The 18,882-nt window shown below is 46.0% G+C and overlaps 2 protein-coding genes across 28 annotated transcripts in view; one reads left to right on the top strand and one right to left on the bottom strand.

The window, feature by feature from the left end:
- The window catches only part of RNFT2 (ring finger protein, transmembrane 2), a 31,504-nt gene extending 18,152 nt beyond the window's left edge, over window positions 1-13,352 (bottom strand). For 24 of the 27 annotated variants that reach the window (XR_011682024.1, XR_011682026.1, XR_011682025.1 and 21 more), the window contains exons 1-7: window positions 13,101-13,352; window positions 11,575-11,755; window positions 10,827-11,278; window positions 7,189-7,667; window positions 6,523-6,599; window positions 4,387-4,487; window positions 2,186-2,339 (exon numbers count right to left, since the gene is read on the bottom strand). Coding sequence is in view for 13 of the 27 variants with exons in the window: in XM_071445667.1 (XP_071301768.1) it covers window positions 2,186-2,339; window positions 4,387-4,487; window positions 6,523-6,599; window positions 7,189-7,667; window positions 10,827-10,909 (894 nt within the window). In the remaining 14 variants the exon portion in view is untranslated. The remainder of the gene's footprint in view (window positions 1-2,185; window positions 2,340-4,386; window positions 4,488-6,522; window positions 6,600-7,188; window positions 7,668-10,826; window positions 11,279-11,574; window positions 11,756-13,100) is intronic. The other 3 variants (XM_071445677.1, XM_071445663.1, XM_071445664.1) reach the window with 3 other exon arrangements.
- SPRING1 (SREBF pathway regulator in golgi 1) lies at window positions 13,322-18,794 on the top strand. The gene is made up of 5 exons (XM_071445682.1): window positions 13,322-13,550; window positions 14,207-14,363; window positions 15,581-15,732; window positions 16,246-16,359; window positions 17,312-18,794. The coding sequence occupies exons 1-5, from the start codon at window positions 13,440-13,442 to the stop codon at window positions 17,393-17,395; spliced, it is 618 nt and encodes a 205-aa protein (XP_071301783.1). The 5' UTR covers window positions 13,322-13,439; the 3' UTR covers window positions 17,396-18,794.
- Window positions 18,795-18,882: the final 88 nt, after the last annotated feature.

Raw genomic sequence — 18,882 nt, 5'->3', positions numbered from 1 at the left:
GGTCCAAGTTAATGTGCATAAATTGCACCAGAAGTGTTCAAACTGAGCAGAAGGTTCCATTTAAATCCTCACCTGTGCTGGCCTGTGCAGGCCAGGGGTCAGCAGGCTCAAGGCAGGAGCTCAGCTATGTGATCACTGATTACCATTTCCATGGTGCCCTGTGGTTCTCCTGGAGCCCTCCCATCCCAGTTTGATCTTCCCTAATTTGTTACATCTCATCCTTGGCTGGGTTAAAGGGGGAGAGAACCCCCAAACCAAACCCAGATCTGCTGGTGGGTGCCAGCAGTGCCAGGGGACAGTGAGACCATCCCCAACATCCTCAGACAAAAAAGGGGCTTAAAAAAAGTGAGACACATTGCTCTCCAGAAAAAGGTATTAAAAATGAAGCATCTGTGCTCTGAGTCATTACAGGCCCTTGACAGATGTGATCCTACCAGCCTCTCACTGGAGCTGCAAATAAAGACCCCTTCTCTTTCTTCTCTCCAGACAAGGATTAATGAGTACTTGGGATGGCTCTCAGACAAGCAAGCAAAGGCTGTGAACCTTTTCCAACACTGCCATTTATCTTGGGAGGACTATTCACATCACTTCTCCCTCCCTCCCCAGCCTGGATTATGCTCTGACCCAGCACATTAATCTCCCAAAATATAATAATAATAATAGAAGGATGGGGGGAAAAAAAAAAGCTGGACAATTGCCAGAATTAAATTAATAACCATCTCAGATAGCCCTGCTGTGCAGGAACAAACTGCTCAACTCCCCTGCCACCCCTGTCATTTCTAAGCAAAACTATTCCCAGTTTAGATCCCCCCTGAAGTGCCCTGCCTGGGACTTTCAGTAATTCCTGCTGGTACCTGGCACCTGCAGGTGCCCTCCATCCCCACAGCTGCCAGGGGTTTCTTTACTGAATGCAAATAACACACATTGCCACATCTGCCCCCAGAATGGGGACACTGCTGAGTGGAGGGAGAGGCAGAATGAGAGAGATGTGAAATAAAAATATATCAAATAGTGATTGGAATGAGAGAGAAACTTTTACAAGTTAGGCTTAGTCTACATGTGGCTTCATAAACATTTAAATATGAGCAGCATTTAATTAATCCCATGGTTAGAACTGGTGCTGCCTTTTGTGGCTTTAGTTTAACCCAGTTACTTCTTTGACCCAAGTGGGAAGCCAAAGAGACAAATATTTGCAATTTCTTCCCAGGAAATGAAGAGGTTCCTGCTTCAGAAATATGAATTTACAGAGATTACTCAGAAAACAAGACTTCAACTCAATGAGAAAAGCAATTATCTGGCTGCTAGCACTGATTCCTCCTCAAGCACTGCTCACCTCACCTCCCTGGGCTTTAATCACTGCTGGGAGCACCAAATCCTTGCTCAGGTGTGTGATGGCTCAAAAAGCACCCCTCAATCCCAGGTGACTTTCTGCCAAAGGTTTAGCAGCAGATTTTAATGTTTTTAATCTTCCATCCATACTTGGCCCTGGCACAGGGTGCCCAGAGCAGCTGGGGCTGCCCCTGGATCCCTGGCAGTGCCCAAGGCCAGGCTGGACATTGGGGCTGGGAGCAGCCTGGGACAGTGGGAGGTGTCCCTGCCATGGAACTGGGTGGGATTTAAGGTCCCTTCTCACCCAAACCATTCCCTGATTCTCTGACTCAGGAAATGAAGAGGTTCCTGCTTCAGAAATATGAATTTACAGAGATTACTCAGAAAACAAGACTTCAACTCAATGAGAAAAGCAATTATCTGGCTGCTAGCATTGATTCCTCCTCAAGCACTGCTCACCTCACCTCCCTGGGCTTTAATCACTGCTGGGAGCACCAAACCCTTGCTCAGGTCTGTGATGACTCAAAAAGCACCCCTCAATCCCAGGTGACTTTCTGCCAAAGGTTTAGCAGCAGATTTTAATGTTTTTGTTCTTCTACCCATACTTGGCCCTGGCACAGGGTGCTCAGAGCAGCTGGGGCTGCCCCTGGATCCCTGGAAATGTCCCAGGCCAGGCTGGGACAGTGGAAGGTGTCCCTGCCATGGCAGGGGTGGCACTGGGTGGGATTTAAGGTCCCTTCCCACCCAAACCATTCCCTGATTCTCTGATTCCATGCTGCAAACGTGTGGAATCAGAGCAGATAATCAAAGCAGATAATCAAAGACAAAGGTTGGTACCTCAAGAAGAGTCTCCCACCTTTGACTTGACAGCAAGGATGATCTTGGGCAGGGCCACCACGAGGCATTTCAGGGCAATGGTGAGGTACTTCAGCACAAAGTCTGCAATGCCCACAATCCACATCAGGTCAAAGAAGTCCAGCCTGTCCAGGTTGGGTTTCAGGAATATTAGGCTGAAAGAGACACCAAAGCTCAAATACCACTGAGGAGAAGATTGCTCAAGCTCCTTGCAGCCACTGCTGGCTGGAGAGAGCCCAGCAAGGGCCCTGAACTTCAGGGAAGTTCTCAAGGGCAAGAGGAGGAAGAAACACAAATCAGATTTGTGGCTCCTTTGGGCCTCCTGACTTGCTCTTGCCCACTTCTACAGGGGTCAGCAGGTTTGCCCAGGGTCACAAAACAGGACCCAGGCACCCAAGAAGTCTGTCTGGAAGCCAGCAGTGTCCAAACCTGCCTTTCCCACTGCCTGGGGTGCTGCCAGTGCCCTCAGTGCAGAGTGTGGGACCTGGGTGCCACAGCTTGTCCTGGCAAGTCCTGCTCAGAACAATCCTGCTTCCCTGGCCAAGGGAACACCCCTCAGCCCCTGAGGCTGCTCTGCCACAGGGGCACAGCCCCCAAACCCACTGGGCACACCAAACAGAGGGGTGGCACAGGAAACCCTGCACCAGCCATGGCAGAGAGGTGACAACTTCACACTTTGTGTCCTGCCCTGACAGTGCCACTGCCTGAAACACAACCAGAGCTGGGCTCTGTTAATTCTCTGTAATTCTTACCTGAACCAAATATCCAAAAATTAATGCTCCTCATATAATGTCATTTACTAGGCTGAACGTTTGCTGTTTAAAAAAGTGGAGCCTGGGACAGCAGAATTTCACCCAGCAATGGGCAGGAGCTACTGGCCTGAGCAATAATGAGAACTAGACCCTAGTCAGGCTGAAAAAACAGGATTCATCTTCAGGGTATTTACCTGCTAAAGCCTCAAGGTAGAAAGCAAAAACTGAACAGTTAAAAAAAAAAAAAAAGCAAAGTAAAGTAACCAACCCAAAATGAAAAGCCTGAACATGAAATTAAAATACTCACAACACTGGCACAGCACAACAGGTAAAATTACACCCTAAAAACAGAAACAGAATCAGAAACTTTACTACTATTCATGCACTAGAAACAAGAAAAAAAAATCAGAAAATGAAAAATGAAAGAAAGAAACAGAACTGAAGCAGACATTTCTAATTTGACAAGCCTGGCTTGTGAATAGTCCCAGGTCTGGCAAGCAAGAGCTACAGCAGCCTGAGCATGACAGCACTGCAGCACCCACAGGAACAGGGCTTTTCCTGGAGCTGTGGCCCAGCCTGGCCACTGGGAATAAACCACACTCTAAACTGCCTGTAAGATGGCCCCAAATTGCTAAAATCCCTTTATTTCAGATGATCTACCCTTTGTTTTGAACTAGTCCCATTCATGCTTATAACCTTGGCCACCTTCTCAGAGACACCCTGTTACCCTGTGTGCAAACATTTCACTTCCAGACCTTTCTGCCCTTCCTGTTCCTCCTTTCCCACTCCCTCCCACAAGCTCCATCCAGACAATCCCATGGCTTGGCCTCTCCCCTTCAGCCCCACATTCAAACCTTCTCAGCTCTCCCCCTTTCTCTGCTTATCATATGCTTATAGCTGTGATTATTCCTGTCTGATTTATATTAAGTTGTGGTTCAAATCCATGAGCACAAACCTTTCTGTATTTGAGAATGAACCCAGTCAGGATTTGAAAGGCAAGGCTATTTTAATTACCTCATTTCCAAGTGCCCTGAGAACACTGGGGTCAAAAACTGCTACTTCATCTCCTGTCCTGCACTCCAATGTGGACAGACTGAAGAGGAAAATCAGTGGGTCAGTTCCTCATCTGCTTCTGACACCTGCCCTTGGTGTTCAGCTGCAGTGGTCACAATGGGAATTCAGAGGGCATTTTTGGAAAGGATCCACCCTGCTTTGACACCATCACACCCTGGCCCATTTATTCACTGCCTATGTCCTTTACTGACAGGAGTATGGTAAGGTGACACACACATCCTTTTCCTGCACTGCAAGGTATTACAAAGATGTACTAAAGACAGCAAATCCTTTAGGGGCACACAGTTCCTCCCACAGTGTGGGGGAGAAGCTTCCCTCTCTCCCTCCCTGGCAATCATCCCCTGCTCCCACCCTGCACAATGCAGATTTTGCTCACCTGTTGTACAGCTGCTGAGAGCTGAATGTGTAAAGCAAGTACAGGGTGTTTCCAGTGAGGAAGGCCAGGATCCAGAAGACAACCAGCACTGATCTCTTCTCCTGAGTAAGGAAAATGAGCAGAGTTATTTCAGCTCAAAATCTCAACACCTGAGCTGAGCCTTCAACTGCTGAAAAATCCAATCCAGGGGATGCAAATATGTAACAAAGTGCTCAGTAATTAGTGATTTACACAGGACTAAGAAGTGATCTGTAAGGTAAAGACATCTATAAACACAAGCAGAAATGCTTTTCTCTCCTGTAACCTTTTCAATGGAAATGAATTGAAATAAGCTGGTGAAAATGACAGAATTACTTGCAGAATGCATCTTCAAAGTTGGGATCTTTCTTGGGACACCTAAAATCCCCTGATATTTAAAATGTAGATTAAAAGAAGTCCATTCCATGTATTGTCCTAAATTCTGAGCTGTCACCTGGCTGGAGTGACAATTCATGGAAGGGGTGTTTTATAAATAAACCCAAAGTCACTCAGTGGAAGGCTCAGCTAAATCAAATATACCCCACCACTACCTGCAGCACATCTGGGTGTTCTCCTAAAGCATGGTGCTTCTGGAACATTCATTTTTGATTGAACAAATAATTAAAGGTCAAAAGAAGTGGAAATTTTGCATTTCAAGATATATGGAATGTTACAGACAAGCTGGATGGCAGAAGACACTGTCCTGGGTCTTGGCCCTCGGTAACTTTGGGGAGTAAATTTTATTCCTGAGAGGAAAACACCCACCATTTTTCATGTGAGCTGATTTATTAAGCAAGGAGGTCTCTGTAGCTGCTCAGCAGCCAGGCCTGCTGTGCTGAGATTTAAAGCAGGCAGATCAAGGGGCACAGTGCTGGAAGGGCAGAGGTGCAGAGTGCAAGGCAGCAGCAATCTGTTACTGGGCTGTGCCACTCATCTGCTCACTCCGTGCTGGATCTCACTGACTCCACTGCTGCTGGCACATACAGGCATGCACTTGTGCCACCCATTCTCTAATTTGGACTGAAAAGCAATTCTAGCTTTTAGTGCTGTTGAACTGTTTTTCTGACACAGAAGATCAGAAGACCTGAAAAGATCTGCTGGTTTCTTTACCTTCTAAGCATAATAATGCCCAGAGCATTATAAAGCTACTAGCAAGCAACACATCCACAAAATCTTTCAGCTGAACATCTCAAAGCATTATCTAAATGCTAATTAGCAAAATCTCATTATTAATAAGTCAAATAGGCTTCAGCATCTCTGCTGTACATGATGAGAAAACCAAGGTGCAGAGAAGTGCTGGAACAGGCACAGCCAGGCAGAGGGAGATGCAGATTACAACATCCCTGACCTGTCCTTTTTGTTTTACTACACCACATTTCACAAAAAAGCAGGGCAGAGACTTTGGGAGAGCACTGGGGAGAGGCAGGAAGAAGACAGATCTGTGCACAAACAAATGCATTCAGCCCTACACTGCAATCAAAGGTTCATCACAGATGCTATTTTGTACATGGAAAATGATGTTTGCTGGGAACAGGAGTGTTGGAATCTGAAATGCAGGGAATTCTCAGAACTTTGGGCTTGTAAGACAAAGCTTAGAATTAAAGACAGGATTTGTTTTGAGACCTTGGAAAAGGCTTCCAAACTGAGGTGCTAGAAGTGAGAATGTGGATTTATAGTTTGAAGCAGAGACATGTTAAGTGGAAGAAAGTTTAGAGTTTAAGACATAGAAAAAATAAAAGTAGTTACAAAGGTAAACAAGGAGCTTAGAATACAGTATTGTAGGTCTGTGTGTCGTAACATGATCAGCTAAGAAAGCTTACACTGTAGCATGAGTCCATAAGATTAAAGTCCACAAGGATTGAGTCAAAAACATAAATATTCTTGCTAGCAGTGTTTTATCAGTCAATAAATCATTAAAAGGTCTTGTAGCCAGGGGTCTTGTGACCTTCTGAACCACCTTCTGACCTTCTCACATCCTGTAAAGATGTGAGCTGAACTCAGCCTTCCTATTTATGCAGAAAATAAGAAAATAAATGGCATCATCTAAAAAACTCAGAGGTCCTGTCTCTAACTCCTTCAAGAATCCCCATACAGGAAAAAGTAAAATGCCAGACTCACCTTCAGAGCCACCTGCTCTCGGAGCGTGGAGTTGGCGTAGGCAAAGGTGCTGGCCATGCCAATGCACACAGCAATTCCTGCAGGGAAAGGCTCTGTCAGGGAGAAACTGCTGATGCTGTTTGACTTCATTTCACACCCAGCACCCTCCCTGCAAGACAGGAGTCTCTGAGCCCTTCCTTCTGTGCCACACAGAAAGCTTTGCTGTCACCAGGGTAAGCTCTCCCCATCTCTCCAAGAGAGAGAAGCCTTGGTAACATCCTGAGGAATGTCAAGGAGAAATCAGGGAAAGGAACAGCCCTGGTCAGGACAGGAAACAGATGGATCTGACCTGGATGAACACAGCTTGGACTGAAAGTAGGCGGAATTTATCACAAATTTATCACATGCATTACCCCATGCATTTGAATATGTTCCCTTCATGCTAGACTCCATCTGGACACTGCCACATGGATAAATGTATCAGACATCAGAGCCTGATAAAGCCTCCAACCTTTCTATAACCACATTTCAAAGAGGATGGATGTATCAGATATCAGAACCTGATGAAGTTTCCCAACCACCCTCCAACAGCAGCTCAAAAAGGACGGATGCACCAGACACCAGAGCGTGAAAAATCCCCCCAACCGCCCTCTAACCACAGCTCAAAAAGCTTTGACGAACGCTCACCAAGCTTGTGCTGGAAACAAACTTTAGCCAGGAGGATCAAGATGAAGGGAAGTCCCTTCTGCAGCCACCCAACGACAGCTCTGAGCTCGGAGAGAGCCGGGGCCGGCGTCCCTGCCTGTTCCTCGGCGCCCTCCTCGCCGTGCCCGTGCCGCTCGCCGCCCGCCATGTGCAGCAGCGAGGAGCCGCGGTGGTGCCCGTGCTGGAAGGGATGCGCCGGGGCCCGGTGGTGGAACGGGGCCCCCTCGGCTCGACCGGCCCCCTCGTCCCTCGGGGCCGGCATCTGGATGAAGACTTCTCCCCCTCCGGCCGCCGAGCCCAGCACCAGCCCCGCCGGGAAGGGCGCGGCGGCGATGGAGGCGGCGGGGAGGCCGGCCAGCCCCGAGAAGAGCTGCTGAGGGGAGGCGGCCTCGGCCTTGAGGCTCTCGAACACTCCGCTCTCGTCCACGCTGGCCTCAGAGCTCAGCGTCTGGCTCCGGCTCCTGCAAAGGGGACAGACACCGGGGTGCAGTCAAAACAGGGGCAGAGACCCAGGGATTCACCCAAAATGGGGGTACAGACCTCAAGGATTCAGCCAAAACGGGGGTACAGACACCAGGGATTCACCCAAAATGGGGTACAGACCCCAAGGATTCAGCCAAAACAGGGATACAGACACCAGGGATTCACCCAAAATGGGGTACAGACCCCAGGGATTCACCCAAAATGGGAGTACAGACCCAGGGATTCAGCCAAAATGGGGTACAGACACCAGGGATTCACCCAAAATGGGGTACAGACCCCAAGGATTCAGCCAAAATGGGGACACAGACACCAAGGATTCACCCAAAATGGGATACAGACCCCAAGGATTCAGCCAAAATGAGGGTACAGACCCCAGGATTCAGACCATTGCTCTATTTGTCCTTACTTTCTACATCTCATATAATTTTTCTGCTGACAAATCTTATGGCAACTGCTTAGCTCTAATCACAGTTCTGCTGTCTCCGAGGCCTGCCTTTTGCAGCTTTCCCAAAACTCTCTGATTTTAAGGATTCCCACTCAGAACACCAAAGTCTCCAGATGCTTTTCCCTGTGTTTTCTGTAGAGAAGTCACAGCTGCACAACTGGAGACCAGTAACCCAGACCAGAGAGCTTCTCCAGACCTGACCAGAACACATCAGCTCCCTCACCAAGGAATGAAGCTCCAAACACCCTGCTTGCTTTTGGAAATAAACAAAGTAATACATCCAGTACCAAATCCAGTATCTTCTACAATGATTTCTATAAAGAAAAACATACATGGAACCTGACTCAGCACCACCAAGTCGAGTCATACTATAAACAAACTAACTAACCAGGCTAACTCAAAGCAATGACCTACCCCCAAAATCCTCTGTATTTTGGGACAATCACTACCTGCCCACTGATTAACAGCACCAGAAGAGACAGAGTCACCAGGGGAAAAGAAGCATTGAGAGCTGCTTTGTGTGTCCCTGACCTGACACAAAAGTGAAGGATGTGCTCATGGGTCCATTAAAATTAAATTCTTTAATTTTTATACTTTTGACAAGTTGGGCATGGATGTACCCAAATTACTGGGCAGAACTGGTAGTGGCACTGATTGTTTCCTAAGCATGTTGGAATACAGCCAGATTCCAAAAAGAAAGTCTAAATACCTTTATCCTGATATCAAAAGACAACAGGGTTTTTTTCCTTCACTAGAAATTAATACAAGGAAAGTTTAGTTGAGAGGGAACAATGCAGGTAACAAGAATATGATCACCAGGCCCTGTCAGTAAATGCCTGACAGACAACAAACAGTTCTGTAACCTGCAAAAGCAGAGTAAACAATAAACAAACCCCAGCAAGAGGCAAAGCCCACAAGCAAGGCATGGTGCAGAGCTTTGGTCCCTCCTGATTTGAATCCTGGGAGATCTCTAACTTTAGGAACAGTGGTTACAAGCTGAGACAGCACACCCAGGGCCCTCAACCCTCTCTCCCCCATGGGTTCCAAAGCCTCCCCAGGGCACAGAGCTCTGCCTTTCATCTCCCTCTGGGGACACCCTCAATCCTCTCTGGCCAAACCTTCCCACTAAGCAAACTCCTAATAAGGCTTTTTTTATAGCTGCACCCCATTCCCACTGCATCTCCACAGGCTCCTGCAAGGAATCAAGTCAACAAGACATTGCACACCTCGTTCTGGTCCAAAATATTCATCAGCCAGGCCTTTAAATTCACACCTAGCATTACAGTTCAGGGATGTACACACAGCTTAGGGCTGGGAATGTAACAAACAGCCTGGGAGGAGCCCAGTGCTACAAATAAAGACACAGCTATCCTTTGGAATAATATTGCCAGGATACACGAGTGTGCTTTCAGCAGGAAGGAATTCATTTGTGACATATTTATAGACAAACAAGGGTTGTTTGTTGAAATTGTGAGGCTGCTGAAGTTAACAGAAGTGAAGACCAGTGGCAACAGCATTTCCTTCTACAGTTAGAAAAACTTCAGCCTCTGTTCCTCACTATGTATTTACCCTGTTAAAAATCAGAAGCATCATGTAGAAAAAATTTGAAGATGGCTTTCTTTCTCCCTGTAATTAGGAATGGTACCATGCTAGCAATGGCCATGACATAAATGACATAAAGCTTCAACTCTAATTACAAAACCACTATAGAAAATAAAATATTTACCAATGAACTTTCACTTATCATCTCAGCTCAAACAGAGCAATGAAATTTGTTAGTTCCATCTTTGTCTTGGAGTAATTAGATTAGTTTCTTCTTTAGGAATAAAAATATAAAAAGTCATACTCTAACTCTGGGAAAGCACCAGGGAATATTTAGTACCAGAACAACAACAGTGGCAAGGCTCCCTTGCTGATGGTATAATTACAGAAACAAATTAGAGGTATTTTGAATACTCACATACATGGAGATAGATAGAGACTCTGGGAAGATGCAAAGAGTCACCCAAACTCTTCATAAGACACTAAGTCAGAGTAGTTGGGAGCTTCAGACCAGCAGATTTTTTAAACAGCTCAGTAAGAGAAGTGTGAATGGTTCCTGTTCACACAGGTCCATCCCTGCCCACTGACAGTGCTCAGGTGCCATGAATCCATCCCTTCCTCCAGAGCTCCACAATCCTGCCCAGCTCAGCCAGATGTCTCCAGCTGTGCCATCCTGGGTCACCCTGAAACACTGGCTGGCAGCAATCAGGGACTGACAGCAAGGAGAAAAGCAAACTTGTCTCTAGAATCCCCAGACTCGAGCACAGAGCCCAGCCACACCACACACACAGGAATTTGACTTCCTCAATTTTGAGCTTTCATCTTCTGAAACACCCCCAATGTCAGATTAAGTCTTTTCCTGACCCAGAGATGGGGCAACTGAGAGGAGTTTTAAAAACTTTTATTCCATTTTCAGTCTCATGAGAAGGGTGAGACAATACAGGTGTTATAATTCACACCATCACAATCAGAAGCTAATTATTTCCTAATTACAATGCACTGTGTTTCTTGGCCTGTCAGCTTTTGCCACAAGAAAAATGTGAAGAATGGATCTGGGTCAGAAAAAGGCTTAATCTGACACCCCTACTGTTAAACCAGAACTCTTCTCTTGGGGAGGAACGTGGAGGGAAGAAGAAGGAGAAGCATTTACCTTTCAGGAGGCACGCTGTCCGTGTTGCTGCTGTGCCGCCTCTGCATTTTCCTCAAAACCCTAAAACACAGCACGCTCAACATGAACCCTGTGGCTCAGCAAATCCCAGAGTGGCTACTGGCACAGGCCCTGGGGACAGAGGGCACTGGGACCCGCTCAGCTGGGGACATGGCTGGCAGCAAGCATTGGTTTCTGTGACAGAGCACCTTGAGCTCCCATTTGTTTCTCAGCACGCTTGAAGGCACAGCTTTGAGTGGCAAAGGGGGCACACAGGTGTCCAGGCTGGGCAGGAGTCAGTCAGGAAGGGGCAGTCACCAGGAGGGATGGCATGTCCTGGCAAGGGACATGGGGACACCTAACAGTGGCTCTCGAGGCGACACGTGACTCAACAGCCTCTGGGGAAATGAGATCCCATCTTCCTTTTCTGCAGGAGCTTGCTCTGCAAAGCAAAACTGAGAGGGAAAAACAAAAAGTGTAAACACTTCTAATGAAAAGATTACTATTAGCTTATGACAATAAGCAACTCATTCACTTTAATCTACAGAAATGCCATTTGCAAAGTCTAGACAGTAGGCCCAGAATACAATGGCTACTTAATAAAATGTACAGACTAAGATGTAAATACTCTTGAATATAAGAAGTTATAACATTATTCATAACACATGTCAATATATACATAGATGTGCAGCCCATGTGTAAAGGCACAGTGGCTCTGGGAAGGTTGGCCAGCTGTCTCAAAGCACAGTACCTGAAGAACAGCTTTATCCAGAGGTGAAAGGTGCCTCTGGCAGAGATGGAAGCCCAGGAGTGTGCAGACATTCACAGATGGAGCACCTCAGACAGTCCAGGACAGTCCAGATTCCAAACTCATCCCAGTCCTCCCAGCCAGTGACTGTCAGCACCTGGTCCTGGTGCTCACACAGGGACACCTGGAGGAAGCACACAGAGAGCAATGTTCAGCACAGCACAAAGAGTTTTACCTTTCCATGTCCCTGGGAAAGGCAGAGAGGTGCAGGAACCCTTGGTGCTTCAAGCCCTGCCCACGTGCATGGCCCAGCAAGGCTGTTTTCCTCTGGGATTGACACCTGCAGCCCTGCTGCCCACACAGGCACTCCCTGGGAGTGCTCCCAGAGCTGTGCTCTGCCTTCAGTGTGTCCATACACACACCTATGTGTGTGTGTGTGTGTCTGTAATAAATACAGACAAACATCAATGTATTTATAGATACATGCACTTGTATCACAGAACATATCACACATATACATCATAATATATACTTTATAAATCCATCTATACATACACATATCTACAAATGCATGTGTATATACATATATATTTATGTGTATACACATATTACATATACATACTTACATATACATAGATGTATAGGCATAGATCTGTTAATGTATACCTATCTATTAACAATACTATACATATATATGTGTGTGTATATACATATATATACAGACATACCTATTAATACAGTTCTATATATATACATACATATACACATCTATATATACACACACAAATGCATAGTATACATATCTAGATATACATACATATCTATGTATAGATATACATGTATGTATGTATGTATCTTATATACAGACATATCTAAAAATACAGGTCTATACATATATGTATATATCTATATATACACATACTCATGTAAATCTATATATAGACACATACACATAGTATACATATCTATATATACATACATACATATATATGTATAGATAAACATACATGTATATACATATATATACAGAAGTATCTATTAATACAGTTCTATACCTATACATACATATATACATGGTATACATATATAGATACACCTATCTACCTATATAGACATAGATATACACACATGTATATACATATATATACAGAAGTATCTACTAATACAGTTCTATACATATACATACATATATACATATATAGGTATGCATACATGTATATATATCTATATACAGACATATCTATGAATACGATTCTATACATACACATAAGTATATACATCTATATATACACAGTATATATACACACACATATATATAGGTATACACATATATAGGCATACATACATTATATATATATATATACACAGAAATATCTATTAATACGGTTCTATACCTATACATACATCTATATATATATATATGCATACATATATACATGGTATACATGGTATATAGATAGATACATATATACACACAGATACGTATATATATATGTATATAAATTAAAACCATACGACTCTATACGTACACACATATACAGACATAAGCCAGGCCTTTTTTCCGGTTAGGTGGGGGAAGGAGGTTCCCGCTGGAATCCGTGGCGCGGTGCCCCGTACCCGGCGGCTCGGCCCGGTGCCGGTGCCGGTGCCGGTGCCGGTGCCGGTGTCGGTGTCGGTGTCGGTGCCAGTGTCAGTGTCGGTGTCGGTGCCGGTGCCGCCCCGCGCACGCCCGGCCGCGGTTTCCGCTCGCCCGCCCCGCCCGCCGGCGGAAGCGCTCGGGCCGCGCTGGGGCCGCGCTGGGGCCGCCCGGGGCTCGCTGCGCCCGCCGGTGATGCCGGCCCCGGGCCCGCGCTGCCCCGAGCCCGGCCATGGTGCCCTGCGGGGCCGTGCTCTGGCGGCGGCTGCTCAGGAAGCGATGGGTGCTCGGCGTCGTCTTCGGGCTCTCGCTCGTGTACTTCATCAGCAGCACCTTCAAGCAGGTCAGTGCCGGCCGGGCCCCGCAGCCGCGGGCTGGGTTAGAACAGCCCGTATGGCACGGGGACTCTCGTTCTTCAGGTGCTGTCACCGCGCCCCTGGGTAATGCTGCCGTAAGAATGACGTTATGAATATTTAATGGATGCAAGAGTTTAAAATAGGAATGCCTGATTCTGTGTTTGACAGCAATAGCGGTTTGAACCAAAACTGGGAAAAGAAAGTCTCCACTGGGTTTGGTGGGTGTTGTTGTTGTGTCTCTTGGGAGTGGGGATTCCACTGGCAAAGGGCTCCTGAAAGACAAATTCGTTCAGCTGCGATATATTATATTTTTTATATTATATTATTTGTATTATATTTTTTATATTATACTATATTACATTTAACATAATACAAACTACTTTTGTGTTTGTAATGACCAAGTTCAGCTGTGTTAGCTGATCGATGGTGAACTGGAGTACCCTGATTTATTGAAGTGTGTGTCTTCCTGTTGAAGTACGAAGTAAAATACTACAAGTAGTAAATTGTTTGCACCATTGATGCTGGAGTTTCCTGTGCTGGGGAGTTTACAAGTACTAGGCATCTTTAATGCTGGGAGAGGCACGTGGATTGAAGTGGCAGGAGGAACTGGTATGTTTGGTTGCATTCCTGTTTTTCCCTGCAGGAAGAGAGGATGGTGAGAGATCGGACTCTTCTCCAAGTGCAGGAGCATGAGCAGCCCATCATGTGGAAGGTGAAGTTCAGCTCGGGGAACAGCAGTCAGCTGAGCAACCAGTGCAGGAACTCTGTGCAGGGGAAGCTCCTCATTACAGATGAACTGGGTATAGTTGATATTTAGTTGAATTTATTCTGCATTTGGCAGTGCTGAACGCTGCTCTGCCTGTCTGACTGCTGATGGCACTTTGATGGAACAGCTGCTCTTTATTAAGACATTTTCACTCAGCCCTTGGCCTGTTCTCCTCTGGCTGCCTGAATTTCACTGTGGCTGCAGGTGCTGCTGCTTTGGTTGTGTGCATACCAGGCTCAGGCCCAGGGCTGTGTGACTGTGACTGTCACCACCTAAAAGTCACAGAATTCCAGTTACCTTTGCACAGAACCCAGGCACTGAGTCTTGCTCAGTTTGCTGTGGTTGCTTGCAGAGCTCTCTGTGTCCCCTGCAGAGTGCTGCTGCTGTCAGGGGGTTAGGGAGAGCAACTGAGGAAACCTTGGCCTTGTATGGAGGCAGCTCAGGGCTGGTGGTGTAATTAGTGCTCAGTCACAGTTAATGAGCTTGTCTGACCTTGTAAACCCGAGGTTATTCACCACTTGTTTCAAGCAGTAGAAGTTAAAGACTTTCCTGCCCTGCACTGTGTTTGTTGCTTAGACCTGGATCTTTCTTGGCCACAAATCAAGGCTACAGAGAACCCACCACATCTTTTGTGATTTGCATCAATGTTAAATTTGGCACTGCCTGACTTAGGCTTAGTGCCAGTTCTGAAGATCTCTAAAAATTACAGCTCTCTCACTGTCTAACACTGTGGTAGTACCGTTTCTATATATATTTAATATGGTGTATATTCTATAATATACACCATATTTCTATACTGTTAAGGATTCCATTCAGCAATGAATATTACACTGTCCTGCATGGCTAAATCTAAGTCTCTTCATACTGAACTGTAAGAGAATTATCCAGACACAGACCTGTTTCAAAAACATGTGTTGTGTTTTTTTTTCAATATAATCAATGCCAATCCCATTTCCCCTTTCACAACAAGGAACTGTGCCCAAAAAAAATCAGAAATAATCTGCATTTAAATACTCTTGGTGTATATAGAGCATACATTAGAGTAGGATATGATAGCTGTGCAGATAACACCAGGCTGTTTGAAACACCTCTCTCCATTTCAAAGAGTGGCTGCACAGGACTGAGGGGGATCATAATCTACTAAATAACAAACAAACCTGCTCTTAAGGAATGTGATCCTTACTGCAGATTTCCACAGAACATACAGAGGGGTGTGCCTTGCCAGTTGTCACTCCTGTTGCTGTTTTGCAGGCTACATCTGTGAGAGGAAGGACCTGCTGGTGAATGGCTGCTGCAATGTGCACGTGCCCAGCACCAAGCTGTACAGCTGTGAGAGCTGCCTGCCCAACGGCTGCTGCAGCATCTACGAGTTCTGTGTGTCCTGCTGCCTGCAGCCCAGCAAGGTGATGGACTCCCTCCTGCTTTCCAGGTGTTCTCAGCTGCTGGGGTCCCTCTGTGCCTTAAAGGGCCTCTTTGTGAGGATCTTTTCCCTTAGAGGGACAGATCCTTTTCATGGAATGATGAGGAAAGCCTCCAAGGAGTGTATGGCAAGCTATAAATAAAGCTTTAACAAAAAGCATCCTTCCCACCTTTGGCAGAAATTACTGGGAGCCTTGAAAAGTGTTTCAGCTTCAGGGGAATTGTATTTGTTGAAGAGAAATGATTGCAGAAGAGTTACTGCAGCCAGTATTAGTTTTTTAATTGTAATTTCCCCTTTTTCTGTGAGCTTCTCTTAGATTTTTGTCCTGCTGCTGGGGTTCTGAGGCATTAGCCTCTCAGTGCTTGCTAGAAATCCTAAGTGGAGTTGCTTACTATTCCTCTGATACCTGAGCTTTGCAGGCTGGGGTGGGCTTTGATTGCTCCTTGCTGAAGCAGAGTGTTTCTGATTTTTGCCTTCTCTTTGCTGACCACTTCAGCAACATCTCCTGGAGCGGTTCTTGAACCGGGCGGCAATCGCGTTCCAGAACCTCTTCATGGCAGTGGAAGATCACTTTGAGCTGTGCCTGGCCAAGTGTAGGACTTCATCACAGGTGAGGCACCAGCTCATGTCCAGGGCCCAAAAAGTGCCCTTGGGAAGTGGGGCTCAGTGCTGTGAATGGCTGGTGTGTTGTGCTTGTGTTTTCATAAAAGCTGAAGCCATGGCTGAGAGCCAGTCTGAACTGAAGGCAGAGCACTTCCATTTAGAGCAGGACAAGTTGCACATTCTCTGTAGAAAAGAGGGGCTTAACCAAAAAGAGACTGAGTTCAGTGACTGGGGAAGATCTCATTAGGATGAAGACAGTGAGAGCTGTTCCCAGTAGCCTCAGAATGCTCTTTATTTTATGGTACAGCTGGAGACTCACCCTGTGCTGACAATCACCTGCATGGTAACTCAAAAACTGTGCTGTAATTTCTCTGCTTATTAAGGACAGAGGTGAACTTTTGTTACCCATGTGATTTTATTAGAAGTTTTGGTCTAAGTAAGCAGTGGCCCTTTTAGAAAGTGCTGTTGGCCATGTCCTGCAGCTTCAGTCTTTCAGGTAGGAATAGGGATGGACTGCAAACAAAGGACAGAGTTCCAAATGTCTCCAAAGTTACTGGGATTTTTTTACCCATAAAATCTGACCTCTACCTTTTGTCCAGAAAAATGCACACATCTCAAGTTGCAAATTTATTGTGCTCTGTTTGCTTAGAACATTTGATGATACTGCCTAAACAGATCTAAGTTTTGGGTTTTTTTAATGAAATCTTTTCCCACCTACTTGGGTACTCTATTGGAAAGGAGGTTCTGGTTCAACATTGCAGTGCTGTAATACATCAGCTCTTGTGTGCTGGCAATGCAGAGTTCTTTGATCCAAAGGCACTCTGATGTGTAGAAGAATTTGGGATTTGGGATTTTTTTTTTTTGCCTGTGCATAAACTCTGTGCAATTTTTCCTTCAGTGAAGGAATGCCTTGTTTCACTCTGTGCATATCGTTAAAGCTTCTCCTCCTTTCCTGGCAGAGTGTGCAGCATGAGAACACCTACAGAGACCCAATTGCCAAATACTGCTATGGGGAGTACCCCCCAGAGCTCCTGCCTGTCTGAGAGCTGCACATCTGAGCAGCAGAGGAAGGACCTGGAGCCTTGAATCCAAAAGGACAAGACAGCAGCTGTTGCTTTACCAAAGCTTCGGTGTAAAAAGTTTGCCTTGGACGTGGGGGCGAACCCAGAGGTGAAGAGAGGAAGTAAGGAACTTTGGGACTGAATCTTGCTTTCTTCAATTTATTGTGCACCTGCTTTGGAGTGCTGGCACTGTGCTGCTCTGCCAGGGCATTCTTTGAATAATTCCTCTGAATTTCAGGAATCATGGAGTCAATCTAGGCTATAGAACATCATGGGGAAAATATCTAATGTGGCTTTGCAGCTGTAAATGGAGGTTCAGTTGTGTCTCAGAGACTTTCCAGGGTGACAGAAGTAACTGGAGGACTTTTCCTTTCAGAGGGCAAAGCATGCCCACTGTGCTTCTCTCTCTGGAGCCCTTCTTGGCATGCATGGTGTACACTACATATGTAATTATGAATTATTTATTCATTTTATATGGGTCACTGGCTGAAAGTACGGATGCTTTGCATAGCTAGTTGTGGATGCCTTTCAGTCCCTGCTTTGCTGTGTCAGCTAGAAGGGATATTTTAGATCCTGACTAAAGTTGGTAGGGTTTTTTTTCCTCCTTAGTCTAAAGGAATTGTATTGGGATTTGTCGCTATAGTCCTTATGTTCCTCTTAGTGAGTTTAACATTCAGAACTCCAATGGAGTTGTTCTGCCACAGTCCCATAGCACAAGAGAAGAGCAGGGATCTGCCTAGGATGGGATGTTTATTGTCTCTAAACACTTTCCTTGTTACTCTGCAGCAGTTTCCTCAAAGAGGAGTCCAGTTTTGTGAGCAGCTCTCTGCTGTCCACTTGCTGACAGGGAGCTGGGAAGATTTGTTTGCTTGAACTTGTTCAGGCCTCTGTATTTCAAATTCACTCCTGGTTGTGCAGGAGGCCAAAGGGTGGAGCTGAGCTCCCCCAGCACCTTTCCCAGAGCTGCCTGTGCCTTTCCAGCCTGCCCCAGTGAAGGAGGCAGGATGGCTCTGCCAGCCTGTCCAGCTCTCAGGCAGATCCTGAAATGTTTGACATCTGCATCTCAGGCAGCAAACAGCAGCTTCCTTTTAGCCCTTGGAACCCCCTGCACCAAATTCGATCTTCACCTTTGACAAACATATTAAACAGGACTCAGTTAGACGAAGATGAGAATTCATTATCCCATGCTTGCTTTACACAATCCAGTGCCAAGCTCCTGCCACTGTACCTCAGGCAATGGGGAAAGTGAGACGGCAACCTGCGGCCGGGAGTTTAGGATAAAAGGAGGCTGCGTCCTCCGAAATCTCGACAGGGACCCCACAGGGGTATGGCGTAGTGGATTCTCTCCTTTATTCGAATAAAGTTGCAGGACTCCTCTGTCTCCTTTGTGAGCATTGGCTTTTCACATGAACAGGGCAGCGGCCCGGTCCGACCTGACCGCCGCGGGGCCCTGACGCGCACTGAGGTAA

This window comes from Agelaius tricolor, unplaced genomic scaffold (genome assembly GCF_023055355.1).
Source record: "Agelaius tricolor isolate 1412-34295 unplaced genomic scaffold, bAgeTri1.0.p SCAF_20, whole genome shotgun sequence".
In the NCBI taxonomy this organism is placed as follows: Eukaryota; Metazoa; Chordata; class Aves; order Passeriformes; family Icteridae; genus Agelaius; species Agelaius tricolor.
Note: the sequence above shows the minus strand (reverse complement) of the source record. Positions and strands in the feature narration are given on the sequence as shown.

Coding starts and splice junctions, on each gene's coding strand:
- SPRING1 (XM_071445682.1), top strand. CDS start 13,440: ATGGTGCCCTGCGGGGCCGTGCTCTGGCGGCGGCTGCTCAGGAAGCGA. Junction 13,551..14,206: donor TCAGCAGCACCTTCAAGCAG/GTCAGTGCCGGC, acceptor TTTTCCCTGCAG/GAAGAGAGGATGGTGAGAGA. Junction 15,733..16,245: donor GCTGCCTGCAGCCCAGCAAG/GTGATGGACTCC, acceptor TGACCACTTCAG/CAACATCTCCTGGAGCGGTT.